The sequence below is a fragment of the Tupaia chinensis genome, unplaced genomic scaffold (assembly GCF_000334495.1).
Source record: "Tupaia chinensis unplaced genomic scaffold, TupChi_1.0 Scaffold000273_1, whole genome shotgun sequence".
NCBI lineage: Eukaryota > Metazoa > Chordata > Mammalia > Scandentia > Tupaiidae > Tupaia > Tupaia belangeri.
Window position 1 is genome coordinate 2,624,168 of NW_006159755.1, and position 12,917 is coordinate 2,637,084.

At 55.3% G+C, this 12,917-nt stretch overlaps 2 protein-coding genes across 2 annotated transcripts in view; one reads left to right on the forward strand and one right to left on the reverse strand.

Moving 5' to 3' along the window:
• SIPA1 (signal-induced proliferation-associated 1) overlaps positions 1–8,700 on the forward strand; it is a gene marked incomplete at its 5' end in the record, with an annotated part of 12,268 nt that extends 3,568 nt beyond the window's left edge. The window contains 12 exons of the mRNA XM_014588318.2: positions 2,340–2,514; positions 3,196–3,299; positions 3,557–3,714; positions 3,801–4,410; positions 4,760–5,034; positions 7,006–7,224; positions 7,318–7,429; positions 7,514–7,622; positions 7,709–7,810; positions 7,899–7,953; positions 8,149–8,227; positions 8,319–8,700. Of these exons, the coding sequence (XP_014443804.1) occupies positions 2,340–2,514; positions 3,196–3,299; positions 3,557–3,714; positions 3,801–4,410; positions 4,760–5,034; positions 7,006–7,224; positions 7,318–7,429; positions 7,514–7,622; positions 7,709–7,810; positions 7,899–7,953; positions 8,149–8,227; positions 8,319–8,465 (2,145 nt within the window). The remainder of the gene's footprint in view (positions 1–2,339; positions 2,515–3,195; positions 3,300–3,556; positions 3,715–3,800; positions 4,411–4,759; positions 5,035–7,005; positions 7,225–7,317; positions 7,430–7,513; positions 7,623–7,708; positions 7,811–7,898; positions 7,954–8,148; positions 8,228–8,318) is intronic.
• A 3,216-nt stretch (positions 8,701–11,916) lies between these two features.
• RELA (RELA proto-oncogene, NF-kB subunit) overlaps positions 11,917–12,917 on the reverse strand; it is a gene marked incomplete in the record, with an annotated part of 8,470 nt that continues 7,469 nt past the window's right edge. Inside the window, 1 exon segment of the mRNA XM_027772437.1 lies at positions 11,917–12,915. Within this exon segment, the coding sequence (XP_027628238.1) occupies positions 12,700–12,915 (216 nt within the window).

Sequence of the window (12,917 nt, forward strand, 5' to 3'; positions counted from 1 at the left end):
TTTGCAAGCCATTGGGTCCAGGACTCGAAACCACAGTCAGTCATGTGGGAGTCCAACAACATACCACTCTGCCATCTGCTGGCCTCACACACATGTTTTACGAGCCGCCAAGTCCAAGACTTGAACTACACAGTCAGCTACATGGGGTCCAGTGCCTTAACCACCATGCCACTGGCTGGACCTGCAACCCCTCCTCAGCCAGGGTTTTGCATCATAGAGTAAGCACTAGAGCGCAAACCAGAATAGCAGGTGTTTGGGGGTAGAAGGGTCTGGGCAGAAGGAACAAGTTGTGTGAAGGCGTAGAGACTGGAAACATGTCACATTTAGGCATTTCCATGTGGCTGGAGTAGGGCTTGTGGGAAGGGGATGGGGAGAGACTCTCCCAGGTCCTGTGGGCACTGGGAGCCGTAAAAGAATTCAAAGCAGATCTGAGAGGGATAGTGGCCCCTGGCTGCAGCATGGGAACTGGCTGGAGGAGCAGGGAGGCTAGACAAGGTTGTTAACAGTTGCCCAGTCTAGATAAGGTGGTGATGATGATGGTGGTTGCAGTAAGTAGGGTTAACGGAAAGGTGAGGAGTGCTGAAATTCTCCAACTTCTTGTCCCCTGAGTGTGGTGATTTTTTTTAAAAGGAATTATTATTACTATTATTTTAGAGAATTTTTTGCTATAGAGCATGTGCACTCACCAGACAGAGAGAGAAAGAGAGAAAAAAGTGAGAACCCCCTTCCCCCTGCCACCACAACAGCAGAGATGGCCACACCACAATCCCTTCTCCTTTCGGGATTTTGGGCACACATGCACACATGCCTGGCATGAGTTTCAAGCTGCTGGGTCCGGGACTTGAACCTCAGTCGGCCATGTGGGAGTCCATGCCCTAACTGCTACACCACCTGCTGACACCAAAGAATTATTTACTTACTTATTTTATTTGTTATTATTATTTTAATTTTTTTTTTTTTTGGAGAGGTTTTTGCTATAGGGCGTGTGTGCTCGCCAGACAGACAGAGACAAACAGAGAGATAGAAAGTGAGAAATCACCCCCCAGAGAGGATGGTCATGCTGCAATCCCTTCTCCTCCATTCTCCTCTCGGGATCTTGGGCATGCACGCACACGCACCTGGCGTGAGTTTTAAGCCACCGGGTCCAGGACGGGAACCGCAGTCGACTACGTGGGAGTCCAGCGACATAGCCATTACGCTAACTGCTGGTTCCCTGTTATTATTATTTTAATTTGCTGTAGATTACGTGCGCTTACCAGCAAGAGACAGAGAGAGGGAGAGAGGGTAAGTGAGAAAGCAAACCACCAGGTCTGGGACTCGAACTGCAGTTGGTTGCATGGGAATCCAGTGCTTTAATCACCATGCCACTTGAGAATAGTGTTTTTAATGGAGTCAGGGATCCTGGAGGAGAAAGCAGTGGGAGTGGGAGTCATGCCAAGAAGGTAAGGTGCAGAGATGCTAGGACATCCAGGCAGCCAGATAAATGGTTCTGGAGTTTGGGAGAAGGGTCTGGGATGGAGGCACAGGTGGGGGTGTCATCCCACGGAGGTGACTGCTACAGCCACTGAGGGTGAGGAGCATAAGTAGAGAAGAGGCCCAGGCAGAAGAGGGTAGGTCCCCAGACAAGCTTGAGGTTCCAGTTGTCCCTAGTGTCAGTTGTAACCAAGAGGGTGCCAGGTTGAAGCCATATCTGTGGGCCATAGGGGGACATGGGGTTCTAGAAGCTGGGGTGAAAGTGGGCTGCAGGGGTTTGGGAGGGATGAAGTTGAAATGGGGACTGTGACTGTAGACAAGCTTAGCTCAGAAGAGGGGAGACAAGAGCTGAAGGAGAATCTATGGTGATTTTATGGGGTCAGAGTCTTGCACTGTACAGTGTCCACACGCAGGTGGAAAGGAGCTGGGAGCAGAGGGCACAGAAACTGGCACAGAGGGGAGTGGAGGTGGCACGTGGCTCAGCCTCCAGAGGCTGGGTTGGGGGTGTCTGAACTCAGGGGTGGGGAGGACAGTCTAGCTCAGGGATAAGGATGATAGGAACATTTACTGGACGGGAGTGCACTGTATGTAGGGTCCTTTCTGTGAATCACCTCCTCTGGTGTCACGTGAGAACCACTCACTCCGATCCCTTCTTGCCCTTGACCTCATCTACCCTCTTGAGCACTAGGCTCAGGATGGATGTACCCACTTGACAGACAAGGACACAGGAGTGGCTCAGAGAGGGCTGCTGTTCAGGGCCACACAGCACGGCAGCCCAGGCCAGTGTCCTAGCTGTCCTCTATGGTATGACGGGGGTGAGGCTGGCAGGGGGACTGAAGTCACCGCCTGTCTTCCCCTTCCCCCAGCTGAGCTTCCAGCGCAAGGTGGGCATCCTATACTGCCGGGCAGACCAGGGCTCGGAGGAGGAGATGTACAACAACCAGGAAGCAGGACCGGCCTTCATGCAGTTTCTCACCTTGCTGGGCGACGTGGTGCGGCTCAAAGGCTTTGAGAGTTACCGGGCCCAGCTGGACACCAAAAGTGAGGCCCAGGGTGCTGGTGGGCAAGGGCAAACCCATGCCGAGGGGTAGGCCTCCTTGGTGAGGACTAACTGCCTTGTCACTCCTTTGTCTTTTATTGTCTTGGGGCTGTGGCCAAGGCCAGAGAGTTCTTTTGGTAGGCTGATAAAGTGACAGGGCTGCAAAGGCCAGGCTGTGGGCTGGGAGGGGGGGCTAGGACAGTCCTCCAAGGTCCCAGTACTCGGCTGTCTAAGCTGGAGCCAGGGCAGTCTGGGGGCATGCAGGGCAGTGGCCTGCCTCCCTACTTGGAAGGGTCCCAGAGCCCCTAGGAGGTGTTTTACCACACGCTTTCTGCCTGTCATCCACTCTCTCCGTGTGCCACACATAGTGGGCCTGGGCCAGCAGCTGTCTTCTCCCAGGACACCCTTCCCCGCCCCACCTCAGACTACTTCTCATTTCTGTCTTCGTTCTATCTGAACACCCGCTTCCTGACCCTCCCCTTCACGCTGGCATGTGGGGAAAGGCAAAGGGAGCAAGGCTGAGGCTTTTGGACCCTGTGGCCTGGGCACTGGCCGATGGCATGAAGGGACTGTCCACTTGTTGGTTGGGGCATGGAGGTTTCTGGGTGCAGGCCAGATGGTGACTTCAAGCCATCCAGATTCATCCCTGTTCTCCCTTTATGTCCCCAACTTCCTGGCCACAGCGGATTCCACGGGCACGCACTCCCTCTACACCACGTACCAGGACCACGAGATCATGTTCCACGTGTCCACGATGCTGCCCTACACCCCTAATAACCAGCAGCAGGTGTGAGGGGCTTCTGGGATGGGGGTATGGGGTAGCCAGAAGCTTCCAAGGAACCGTGTCGGTGCTGCCTGGGAGGTAGTGCTTGAGCCTTGAACTGATCTCAGTTGACCACTAACAATTTCCCCCCACTAGTCCTTTCCCAAAGACGAACACCCTGGGTCTTCACCCGGGCCAGCTGAGGGGCAGGGGTGCCTAGGCTCTGTCTTGCCTGAAGGAAGAGGGGCTTACGGGCACACCTCTCATCATCTAACCCCCAGCTCCTGCGGAAGCGCCATATTGGCAACGATATTGTGACCATCGTGTTCCAGGAGCCTGGCAGTAAGCCCTTCTGCCCTACCACCATTCGCTCACACTTCCAGCACGTGTTCCTAGTGGTGCGGGCGCATGCGCCCTGCACCACACATACCTCATACAGGTGGGCGCCCGTGTGGTCTCAGGTCCCCCAGGATATGGCTCAGGGACCTCCCCTGCTGTTCCTCACTACTGCTTCCCTCCTGGCAGGGTGGCTGTGAGCCGCACCCAGGACACCCCAGCCTTCGGGCCAGCCTTACCCCCTGGCGGAGGCCCCTTCGCAGCCAATGCTGACTTCCGGGCCTTCCTATTGGCCAAGGCACTCAATGGCGAGCAGGCAGCGGGCCATGCACGCCAGTTCCATGCCATGGCCACACGCACTCGCCAACAGTACCTGCAGGATCTGGCTACCAACGAGGTGACCACTACGTCACTAGACTCAGCTTCGCGCTTCGGCCTGCCATCCCTGGGCGGGAGGCGCCGGGCGCCCCCTCGGGGCCCAGGAGCTGAGCTGCAGGCTGCAGGTGCCCTGGTATGGGGCGTGCGCGCTGCTCCCGGGGCGCGGGTCGCTGCCGGGGTCGAGGCAGGCGGCCCTGACAGCGCCGAAGTGCCCTGCCTACTGGGCATTTCGGCGGAAGCTCTTGTGTTGGTGGCGCCGCGGGATGGCCGCGTAGTCTTCAACTGCTCCTGTCGCGACGTACTGGCCTGGACCTTCTCCGAGCACCAGCTCGACCTGTACCACGGCCGCGGGGAGGCAATCACTGTGCGGCTCGACGGGCCCCCCGGCCAAGCTGTGGGTGAGGTCGTGGGGCGCCTACAGGTGAACTTGAATGGGAAACGGAGACTGGGGAGTAGGCACGGGATGCGAGCGCACTAGCCCGCTGAGTTCTCCAGGGCGCAGCCTACCTCTGAACTCATTTATCCGACCTGTTCTGTAGCCGCTCCTGCAAAAGGGAAATCAAGGGGGGAGGGGAGAGCCAGCCTGTACGCTTGGCAAAGATGGGACTTGTGCGAGGGCTCCTCCAACCAGCAACTCTGGTAACAGAGCTTGAGGGCCCTATTTGTCCTGTCCACGGAGAAATGTAAAGATGTGTGTGCCCTGGGATGGGGTCTGGGGAACCAATGCTGGGACGGCCCCGCCCACACCCCGCCCCTCGGATGTGCTGCAGCTGGTGAGCCGAGGCTGCGAGACCCGAGAGCTGGCGCTGCCCCGCGATGGCCAAGGCCGCCTAGGCTTTGAGGTGGACGCCGAAGGCTTTGTCACACACGTGGAGCGTTTCACGTTCGCTGAGACCGCTGGGCTGAGGCCTGGAGCTCGCCTACTACGCATCTGTAGCCGGACGCTGCCCAGCCTCTGCCCGGAGGCTGCTGCCCAGCTGCTGCGCTCTGCACCCAAGGTCTGCGTGACGGTCCTGCCCCCCGACGAAAGCGGTCGACCCCGCAGGTCAGGGCACTGGGGACGTGGGAGGACCTTCACCCAGTTTGTGACTCGTGTGTCACCAGCAGTATTCTCTCAAGAATCCCTTGTGGATGTCTCCTTGAAAGAATCCACCCTTCTTTTTTTTTTTTAATAGAATTATTTTAATTTTATTCACCAGCATTTTTAAAAATTATTATTATTTGACCAGAGAGAGAGAGAGAGGGAAAGTGAGAAAGCAAGCCACCAGGTCTGGAACTCAAACTGGTCAGCTATGTGGGAGTCTAGTGCCTTAACCGCCACACCACCCACGGGTCCCACAATCCAACCCTCCTTAACCTATCTGAACTACATTTCCCCCTAGATGTAGAATGGAACCAGTTAAGCACATTGCTTTCCCTGTTCAAAAGATCATACAGCAGCCTCTGCTGGGTTTTTTTAAGTATTAATACCTGCTTCTTCCCATCCACCCACATACATAACACAATATTGATTAGTACTGTGCATAAGCCATCGTATAGGCCAGCTTTTTCTTTTGTTTGTTTGTTTGTTTGTTTTTTTTGGAGAGATTTTCACTGTAGGGCGCGTGCGCTCGCCAGACAGACAGACAGAGACATAGAGACAGAAAGCGAGAAATCACCCCCCAGGGGGGGTGGTCACGCCACAATCCCTTCTCCTCCATTCTCCTCTCGGGATCTTGGGCACACATGCACACGCGCCCGGCGTGAATTTTGGGTCCGGGACACGAACCGCGGTCGACTACGTGGGAGTCCAGCGACATAGCCATTACGCTAACTGCTGGTTCCCTTGTTTGTTTTTGGAGAGGTTTTCGCTATAGGGCGCGTGCGCTCGCCAGACAGACAGAGACATAGAGACAGAAAGCGAGAAATCACCCCCAGGGGGGATGGTCACGCCGCAATCCCTTCTCCTCCATTCTCCTCTCGGGATCTTGGGCACGCACGCACACGCGCCTGGCGTGAGTTTCAAGCCACCGGGTCCGGGACGCGAACCGCGGTCGACTACGTGGGAATCCAGCGACATAGCCATTACGCTAACCGCTGGTTCCCTAGGCCAGCTTTTACTGTAAAGGGCCAGATAGTAAATATTTTAGGCCTCCTAGGTCTTCTGGTCTTTATTGTAGCTATTTAACTCTGTGATTGCGGGTAAATGAGTATGTGTAATTGTGTTCCACCAAGACTTTATGGACACTGAAATTTAGATTTTATGTCATTTTTACCTGTCATGAAATATCCTTTTGATTCCTTTCAACTAGTTAGAAATATAAAAAGATCCTTCTTAGCTTGTAAGAGTACAAAAACAGGCACATCTGCTAAAAGAAAAAGGCATGGGCCTTTTGATTTGGCTCTAAAAAGTTTTTGGATGGTAAGCAATTTATACATGTTTGTTTAGATTGCCAGAGGGTGCATACACTTGCCAGAGAAACAGGGAGGAGAAAGTGGACCCCAATGGAGTGTAGTCATGCCATCTCTTCTGTCAGGATTTTGAGCATGCACAAACACACCCAGTGTGCGTGCTTTTGTTTTTCTTAGAATTATTCGTTTGATTCCATTTGTTGTTATTTTAACTTGACCATAGAGAGACAGAGCAAGAAAAGGAAAGCGAGAAAGCAAGCTGCCAGGTTTAGGACTCAAACTGTGGTTGGCCATGTGGGAGTTCAGTGCCTTAACCACCATGCCACCTGCTGGCCTTCCAATGTGTTTGTTCAAGCCACAGAGGGCAGGATTTGAATTGTGGTTGGCCACGTGGCTCCCTTAACCAGTAGGCAGCAGGGCCAGCCCCATGTGTTGTTATTTTAAACCTTGACAGCACACACTTAAGTCGGCATTATTAGTCCCATTTCACAGGTGGTATTTTTCATTATCAAGGAGTTTGGGAGTTCTCCTCTTGGAACTGAGCTTCTGGAAACTGCTGAGGTTGGGTCTAGTGATGAAGGACGCTGGGGTGTCCTGCCTGACACTTCCCCTCCCTGTCCCCTAGGAGCTTTTCGGAGCTGTACACGCTGTCTCTGCAGGAGCCCAGCCGGCGGGGGGCCCCAGAGCCAGTGCAGGATGAGACCCTAGGGGTGGCTCTGCTGCCCACCACAAAGCAGCTCCTGCACCTGTGCCTGCAAGATGGCGGTAGCCCTCCAGGGCCCGGGGATCTGGCCGAGGAGAGGACTGAGTTCCTGCACAGCCAGAATCCACCATCACCCCACAGGTGCACCCTTGTGGCCTTCTCCCTCCTCCAGTCTGGTAAGGTCTTTACAGCCCTAAGTGCAGCTTCCAGCCTGAGCTACCTCTGCTCTCCCAGCTCTCTGTCAGATGAGGCCCCAGTCCTACCCGACACCACCCCAGACCTCCTCCTGGCCACCACAGCCAAGCCAGCAACACCTGGTGCTGACAGGGAGATGCCCCCCACCCAGGTGAGCAGAAACAAAGTTCTGGAACCCAATGGCCCAGTGGGGACAGTGAGGGTCATTGCATCCACATTCGCTTCTGCCCCACAGGATGGATCAAGCAACCCCAGCAGCCGTGAGGACAAAGGTGACCTGGCCCCAGAGCTGAGGGCCTCCTTCCTACCAAGGACCTTGTCTCTGCGGAACTCCATCAGCAAGAGTGAGCCTGGATGGAGAGAGGTATGGAGGGGCACAGGAGGGTGGCCCCCTGGCTCCCCCTGCTGAGCCACCTCCTTGTGCCTGCAGTCATGTCGGAGGCAGGCAGCGAGACCCTGGAAGACGAGTGGCAGTCCATCTCAGAGATCGCCTCCACGTGCAACACCATTCTGGAGTCACTGTCCCGGGAGGGTGAGGCCCCTAAGGTGCTGGGGGTAGGAGCCATGATGGGGCTCTTTCGCCCTTTGTGACTTGCCCAACGGTCCCTCTATCCCCATAGGACAGCCTATCCCAGAGAGCGGAGACCCCAAGGGAACTCCAAAGTCTGATGCTGAGTAAGGCTCCCACCCTCACATGACCCTTGAGAATGCCCGTGCTACCACCCTTCATGCCTGCCCACTGGAGCCAAGAGTTATCCCGGTTCCAAGGACACATAAGTCTACAAAGATGGGATTAGGCCCCTCTCATTCAGGTGGGCAGAAGCCAGCCCCTGTCCTGGTCCCGCTGAGTCCTGACCCCCTTGTCCTCAGGCCAGAACCTGGGAGCCTCTCAGAGAAGGTCTCTCACTTGGAATCCATGCTCAGGAAGCTGCAGGAAGACCTGCAGAAGGTGAGAGATGTGCTGAGGTGGGCGGCGAGGCACAGGTCTATCCCAGGAGAGGGACAGCTGCTCTGACTCTGGCCTCCCCCCCACCTCCCAGGAGAAGGCAGACCGGGCAGCTCTGGAGGAGGAGGTGCGGAGCCTGAGGCACAACAACCGGAGGCTGCAGGCTGAATCGGAGAGTGCAGCCACCCGCCTGCTCCTGGCCTCCAAGCAGCTGGGCTCACCCACTGCTGACCTGGCCTGAGGCCATCAGGCCCAGCTGCAGCTCAGCCTTGGACCTGCCTGGAACTGCCTGGGCCCTTCTGGGCCCTCGGCCCTCCTCAGGAACTCCTCCCCGCAAGGAGGCACATCTTAGCACTGCCCCCCACTCCCCAGCCCATTATTTGGTGGTGAAGTTGCCCCCGCCTGGTCCCTGTTTGTAAATATACTGTGGAGAAAAGGGGCCTTCCAGGAGTAAAGAAGCCACCGTTATTTGTGTCTGCATGTGTTCACAATATGACAGGAAGGAGTTGTTACCCCAGGGCCAGTTAGCAGGGCAAGCCTGGAACACTGGCTCCGGGTTGGGCTGGCGGTCACTGGGGAGTCTCTGACGAGGCCTCACAAACATTGATTTGGTTCGGTTGAGCAGCAGGTGGCCACACTCCACACCGCCCCTTAGTTCTCCAAGCCCTGGATTCACATCTGAAGGGCTCAGACCAGAGGCAGAGGAACATGTAGCCCTACACGCAGGGGAGAGTCTTAGGGTTCAAGGAGAGCCTGGTTATGCCTCACAAGGCCCTGTCCCCAGTGTAAGCCCCATGGTCCTCTCACCACTGAGTACTGGCCACATCTTGCAGGGTTCAATTGCAGAGGTGGAGCTCCTCTGCCTCAGTTGCCTGGGAGATATTTCCATGTCCTGGAGGAAATTGTACCCTGATGCACTTCTCTCCTCACCAGCCTGGGTCTTTTCAAAGTTGGATGTTTGTCTAACCACCTCCCCTCTTTTTTTTTTTGAGAGGTTTTCGCTATAGGGAGCGAGCACTCGCCAGACAGAGACATAGAGACAGAAAGCGAGAAATCACCCCCCAGGGGGGATGGTCACGCCGCAATCCCTTCTCCTCCATTCTCCTCTCGGGATCTTGGGCATGCATGCACACGCGCCCGGTGTGAGTTTTAAGCCACTGGGTCTGGGACGCGAACCTCGGTCAACTACATGGGAGTCCAGCGACATAGCCATTACACTAACTGCTGGTTCCCCCACTCTTTTTTTTTCTGGACGTAAGGCCTAGATAGGGCACTGACTGGCCCACAATCACATGTCTAATCCAGCTCCTTCCCCAGACTGGTTAATGCTCACTCTGCCAAGTCCTAGGCCCTGGGTCTGTTAGGCTCTGGCACGATGAGCTAGGCTCTGAAAAATAGAAGATCTGGAAGGCTTCATGAAGGAGGTAACATGAGGGATGTGTTTTGAAGGTTGAATTGTGTTTTGAAGGTTCACCAGGTAGAAACATCAAAGCTATGCCAATAGGAACGGTCTGGGAGCTGCTGGACTGGAGTCAGGGCACACACAGGAACCCAGGGTCAAAGAAGCTGGGACCAAATCAGAAAGGGTGAAGGCTGCACTATGTCTCCTAGATTAGCCGTTTACAGCACTGCCCCCGCTTTTCCTGGTTGTGGACGATTGTGAGCAGCCCTCGCCAGGCAGCGTGGAGGACTCTGATCACTTTCTGGGGGTGTGCGGGCAGAAGACGGAATCTGGTCATGCAGTTCATGTTAGAGGGAGAGTGATGGGTGAGAAAAAAAAATTATTTTCATTAATTTATTTTAATTTGACCAGAGAGGGACACAGAAAGAGAAAGTGAGAAAACAAGCCGCCAGGCCGTCCGAGCCCTTTGGCTGAAGGAAGGCCAGGGAGGAGGCTGTGGCAGCACTTCCAGAGGAAAGTAGTGGTGCTTTAGATGATGGCGGTGACAATGGGGGAGGAGTGGGGGTCCCTTGAGGTGTGGGTGCGAGTTGGCTGGCGATAGGCAACCACAGTGGTGGGAAGGTTTCTGGTTGGAACCCCGGGACGGTGGCGGGGCCATGGCTGAGACAGAGGGAGGAGGGCCAGGTTGGAGGTGCAGAGATCTTTTGGAACAGGAAGTGTGAGACCTGAGACTGAGAGAGCAGCATGCAGTGGACTGGCACGCAGGAGTAGAGGTCTAGGCAGGAGACAAGGATTTGGAACTGGTGAGCTGTGAACATGAGGTCACTCAGGGAGTGTGAGAAGGACCATGAGAGCTTCCGGGGAAGTGGGGGGGGGGTCACCAGAGGCCACTGCAGGAAGTAGAGTGAGGCGTGGCCTAGCCTAGAGGTCCCGGGCTCCCTCTGGACCTCAGGCTGGGGGCGGTGCGGGCAGCTCTGCCTGGGTTCCCCCTGGGTCAGTAGCCTCACCCCGCCCGGACCTTCTATGGGCCCCGCCTCCCCAAGCTCTCTGGGACTGGTTCGCTCGGGTCCTGACCCAGCCACCCCAGCTCAGAATCCGCTCCTTGGCGCGGAGTTCGACTTGACTACGTCTCCAAGGGGCCGACCCTTGCTTCAGGCCCCGCCCCGAATCCCGCCCCCGGAGCAAAAAGCCAAAAAGCAACCTCAACACCCTAGACGCTTTCCGGTTGCCCGACATTCCGCCGCCAGCTGGCACCTCGCGCTGTCCGTCTGAATCTGCACTGAAGGCCTTTCGTGTTCCCAGGGGACTCGCTTTTGTAGCGCACCTCGCTAGCTAATGGCAACCCGCTTGTCTTGCCATCTCCCTCCCGCAGCGTTGCGAGGCTCAGAACACAGACACCCTCAGGTCTCGGCACCGTGCTTTCCCCTGAAGTGCATTACTTGGGGCCAAACAGTCGCAGACTGGACGCTGTGGCTAGTTTCTTTAACTGCTGCGCGTGCGCCGGACCTGGACGGAAGTTCATCCAGACCTAGCACCATGAGCCACGCTGGCTTTTGTTTATACCAACTCAGGCTGTGGATCAAGATTTCACACTCTTCCTAGAACAGGGTATCAAGGCATAGGTGAAGCAGGCATAGGCTTGGCATCTCCTCTTCCCTAACAGAAGCAAACTCTCCCTTGACCACTCTTAGAGATAAGCCCAAAGTTCTTTTTGCCTTAGAGCTTGTGGGTTCACCCGATAGAGAAAGAAAGGGAGAAGGTGAGAAATCACCTCCTAGGGGGAATGGCCACACAATCCTTCTCTCTCTTGGGATTTTGGGCAGGCATACACACATGCCTGGGGTGATTTTCATGCAGTCTGGGCCTCAAACCACTATCAGCCATGAGGGAGTCCAATGTCTTAACCACTACACCACCTGCTGGCCCCAAGTTCAAACTTCGTAGCCAGCATTCTTGACCATTTACAACCTGGTCCGATCCAGCCTTTCAACATCGTCTCTCTCTTACCTGACTCATCTCTAAACTCTGGCTAGCCCCCCTGAGAGATTCACTGTCAACAATGGAGCCTGTATGAAGGCCCATCTGAACTGGCTCCATCTTCAGACAATGGGCCCTACCTGGTGCTCACCTTGCTGGGACCCCCCTGCCTTAGTTGGTAGGGATTTCCCAGGGCATCTTGAGCTGCAAGTTCCCAGATGCTGTATATTCATCCAACTGTGTACCACCAATTTCCAGCCTGATGTGACCAACAAAGCATGTGCTCAGGGTTTGCTGAAAGAAGGCACATTTCTGGGCAGCTTGGCAACACATTTATTAGTTCAGAGTAGAAAGAGCAAGAGTCCAACTGCTTTGATTCTTCAGAAACGGTGCCTCTTGATTGGAGAGCTGCCAGCCTGCTCTCCCCCACTCGCCAAACAACTTGCCCTACTATTAAGGCACTTGAGCAAAGGGGGAGCAGGGAAGTCTCAGACCAAACCCCCCTCTGGATCCTAGAGGGCCAGCACTGTCCCACTGGTTCCCTCTGGCCAACTGAGCAAGGTAAGAGCTGGCAGAGACCTCTGGAGGGCAGGAAGGCTGGTCTCAGATGCTGGTGTGTTAGGTAGGCACAAGGACAATACCAACACCACAGAGGGGCTGGTAACAGGGGCATCACTGTGGATTAAGATGTAAATGAATCCATGTGAGGAAGACACTTGATAATAAGGCTTTGTGGCCTCAAAGCCCATAACTCCAGCCTGCCCCTCTTTTTAGGAGAGTACTAGAAGCTGGAGGATGGGGACTGGGAACCCCCCGAGTTCCCTGATGGTCAGTATAACCATCAAGATAGGGAAACAAACTATTTTAATCCTCCCAGCACTCCCCTTTCCAGAGAAGTTAATGCTTCTGCTTAAGCACCTCCAAAAAGAGAGAGAGATAGATACTGCCAGTAAAAGAATAAAATGTTCCCCCCCCAGGAAGACATCACCCAAAGAGTTGGGGCAGCTGGAGCACACACACCCAGAATCTGTAAGTGCTTTGGGAGGGTTTCAATCCCCTGCAACTCAGTGCTCTGGGCAGGGCAGATGTCACCTCTTTAGGAGCTGATCTGACTCAGGAGGGCTGAGAAGTCCATGTCCGCAATGGAGGAGAAGTCTTCATCCCCTGAGAGGAGGCCATTGGGGAGCCCTGAGGCCCCCAGGGGGGCAGGAGCTGGTTCAGGGCCCCTCTGAGACCCTGTGACCAGGCGAGTTATAGCCTCAGGGTACTCCATCAACATGGGCTCAGCTGTGGGGGGCGGCATAGATACACCCT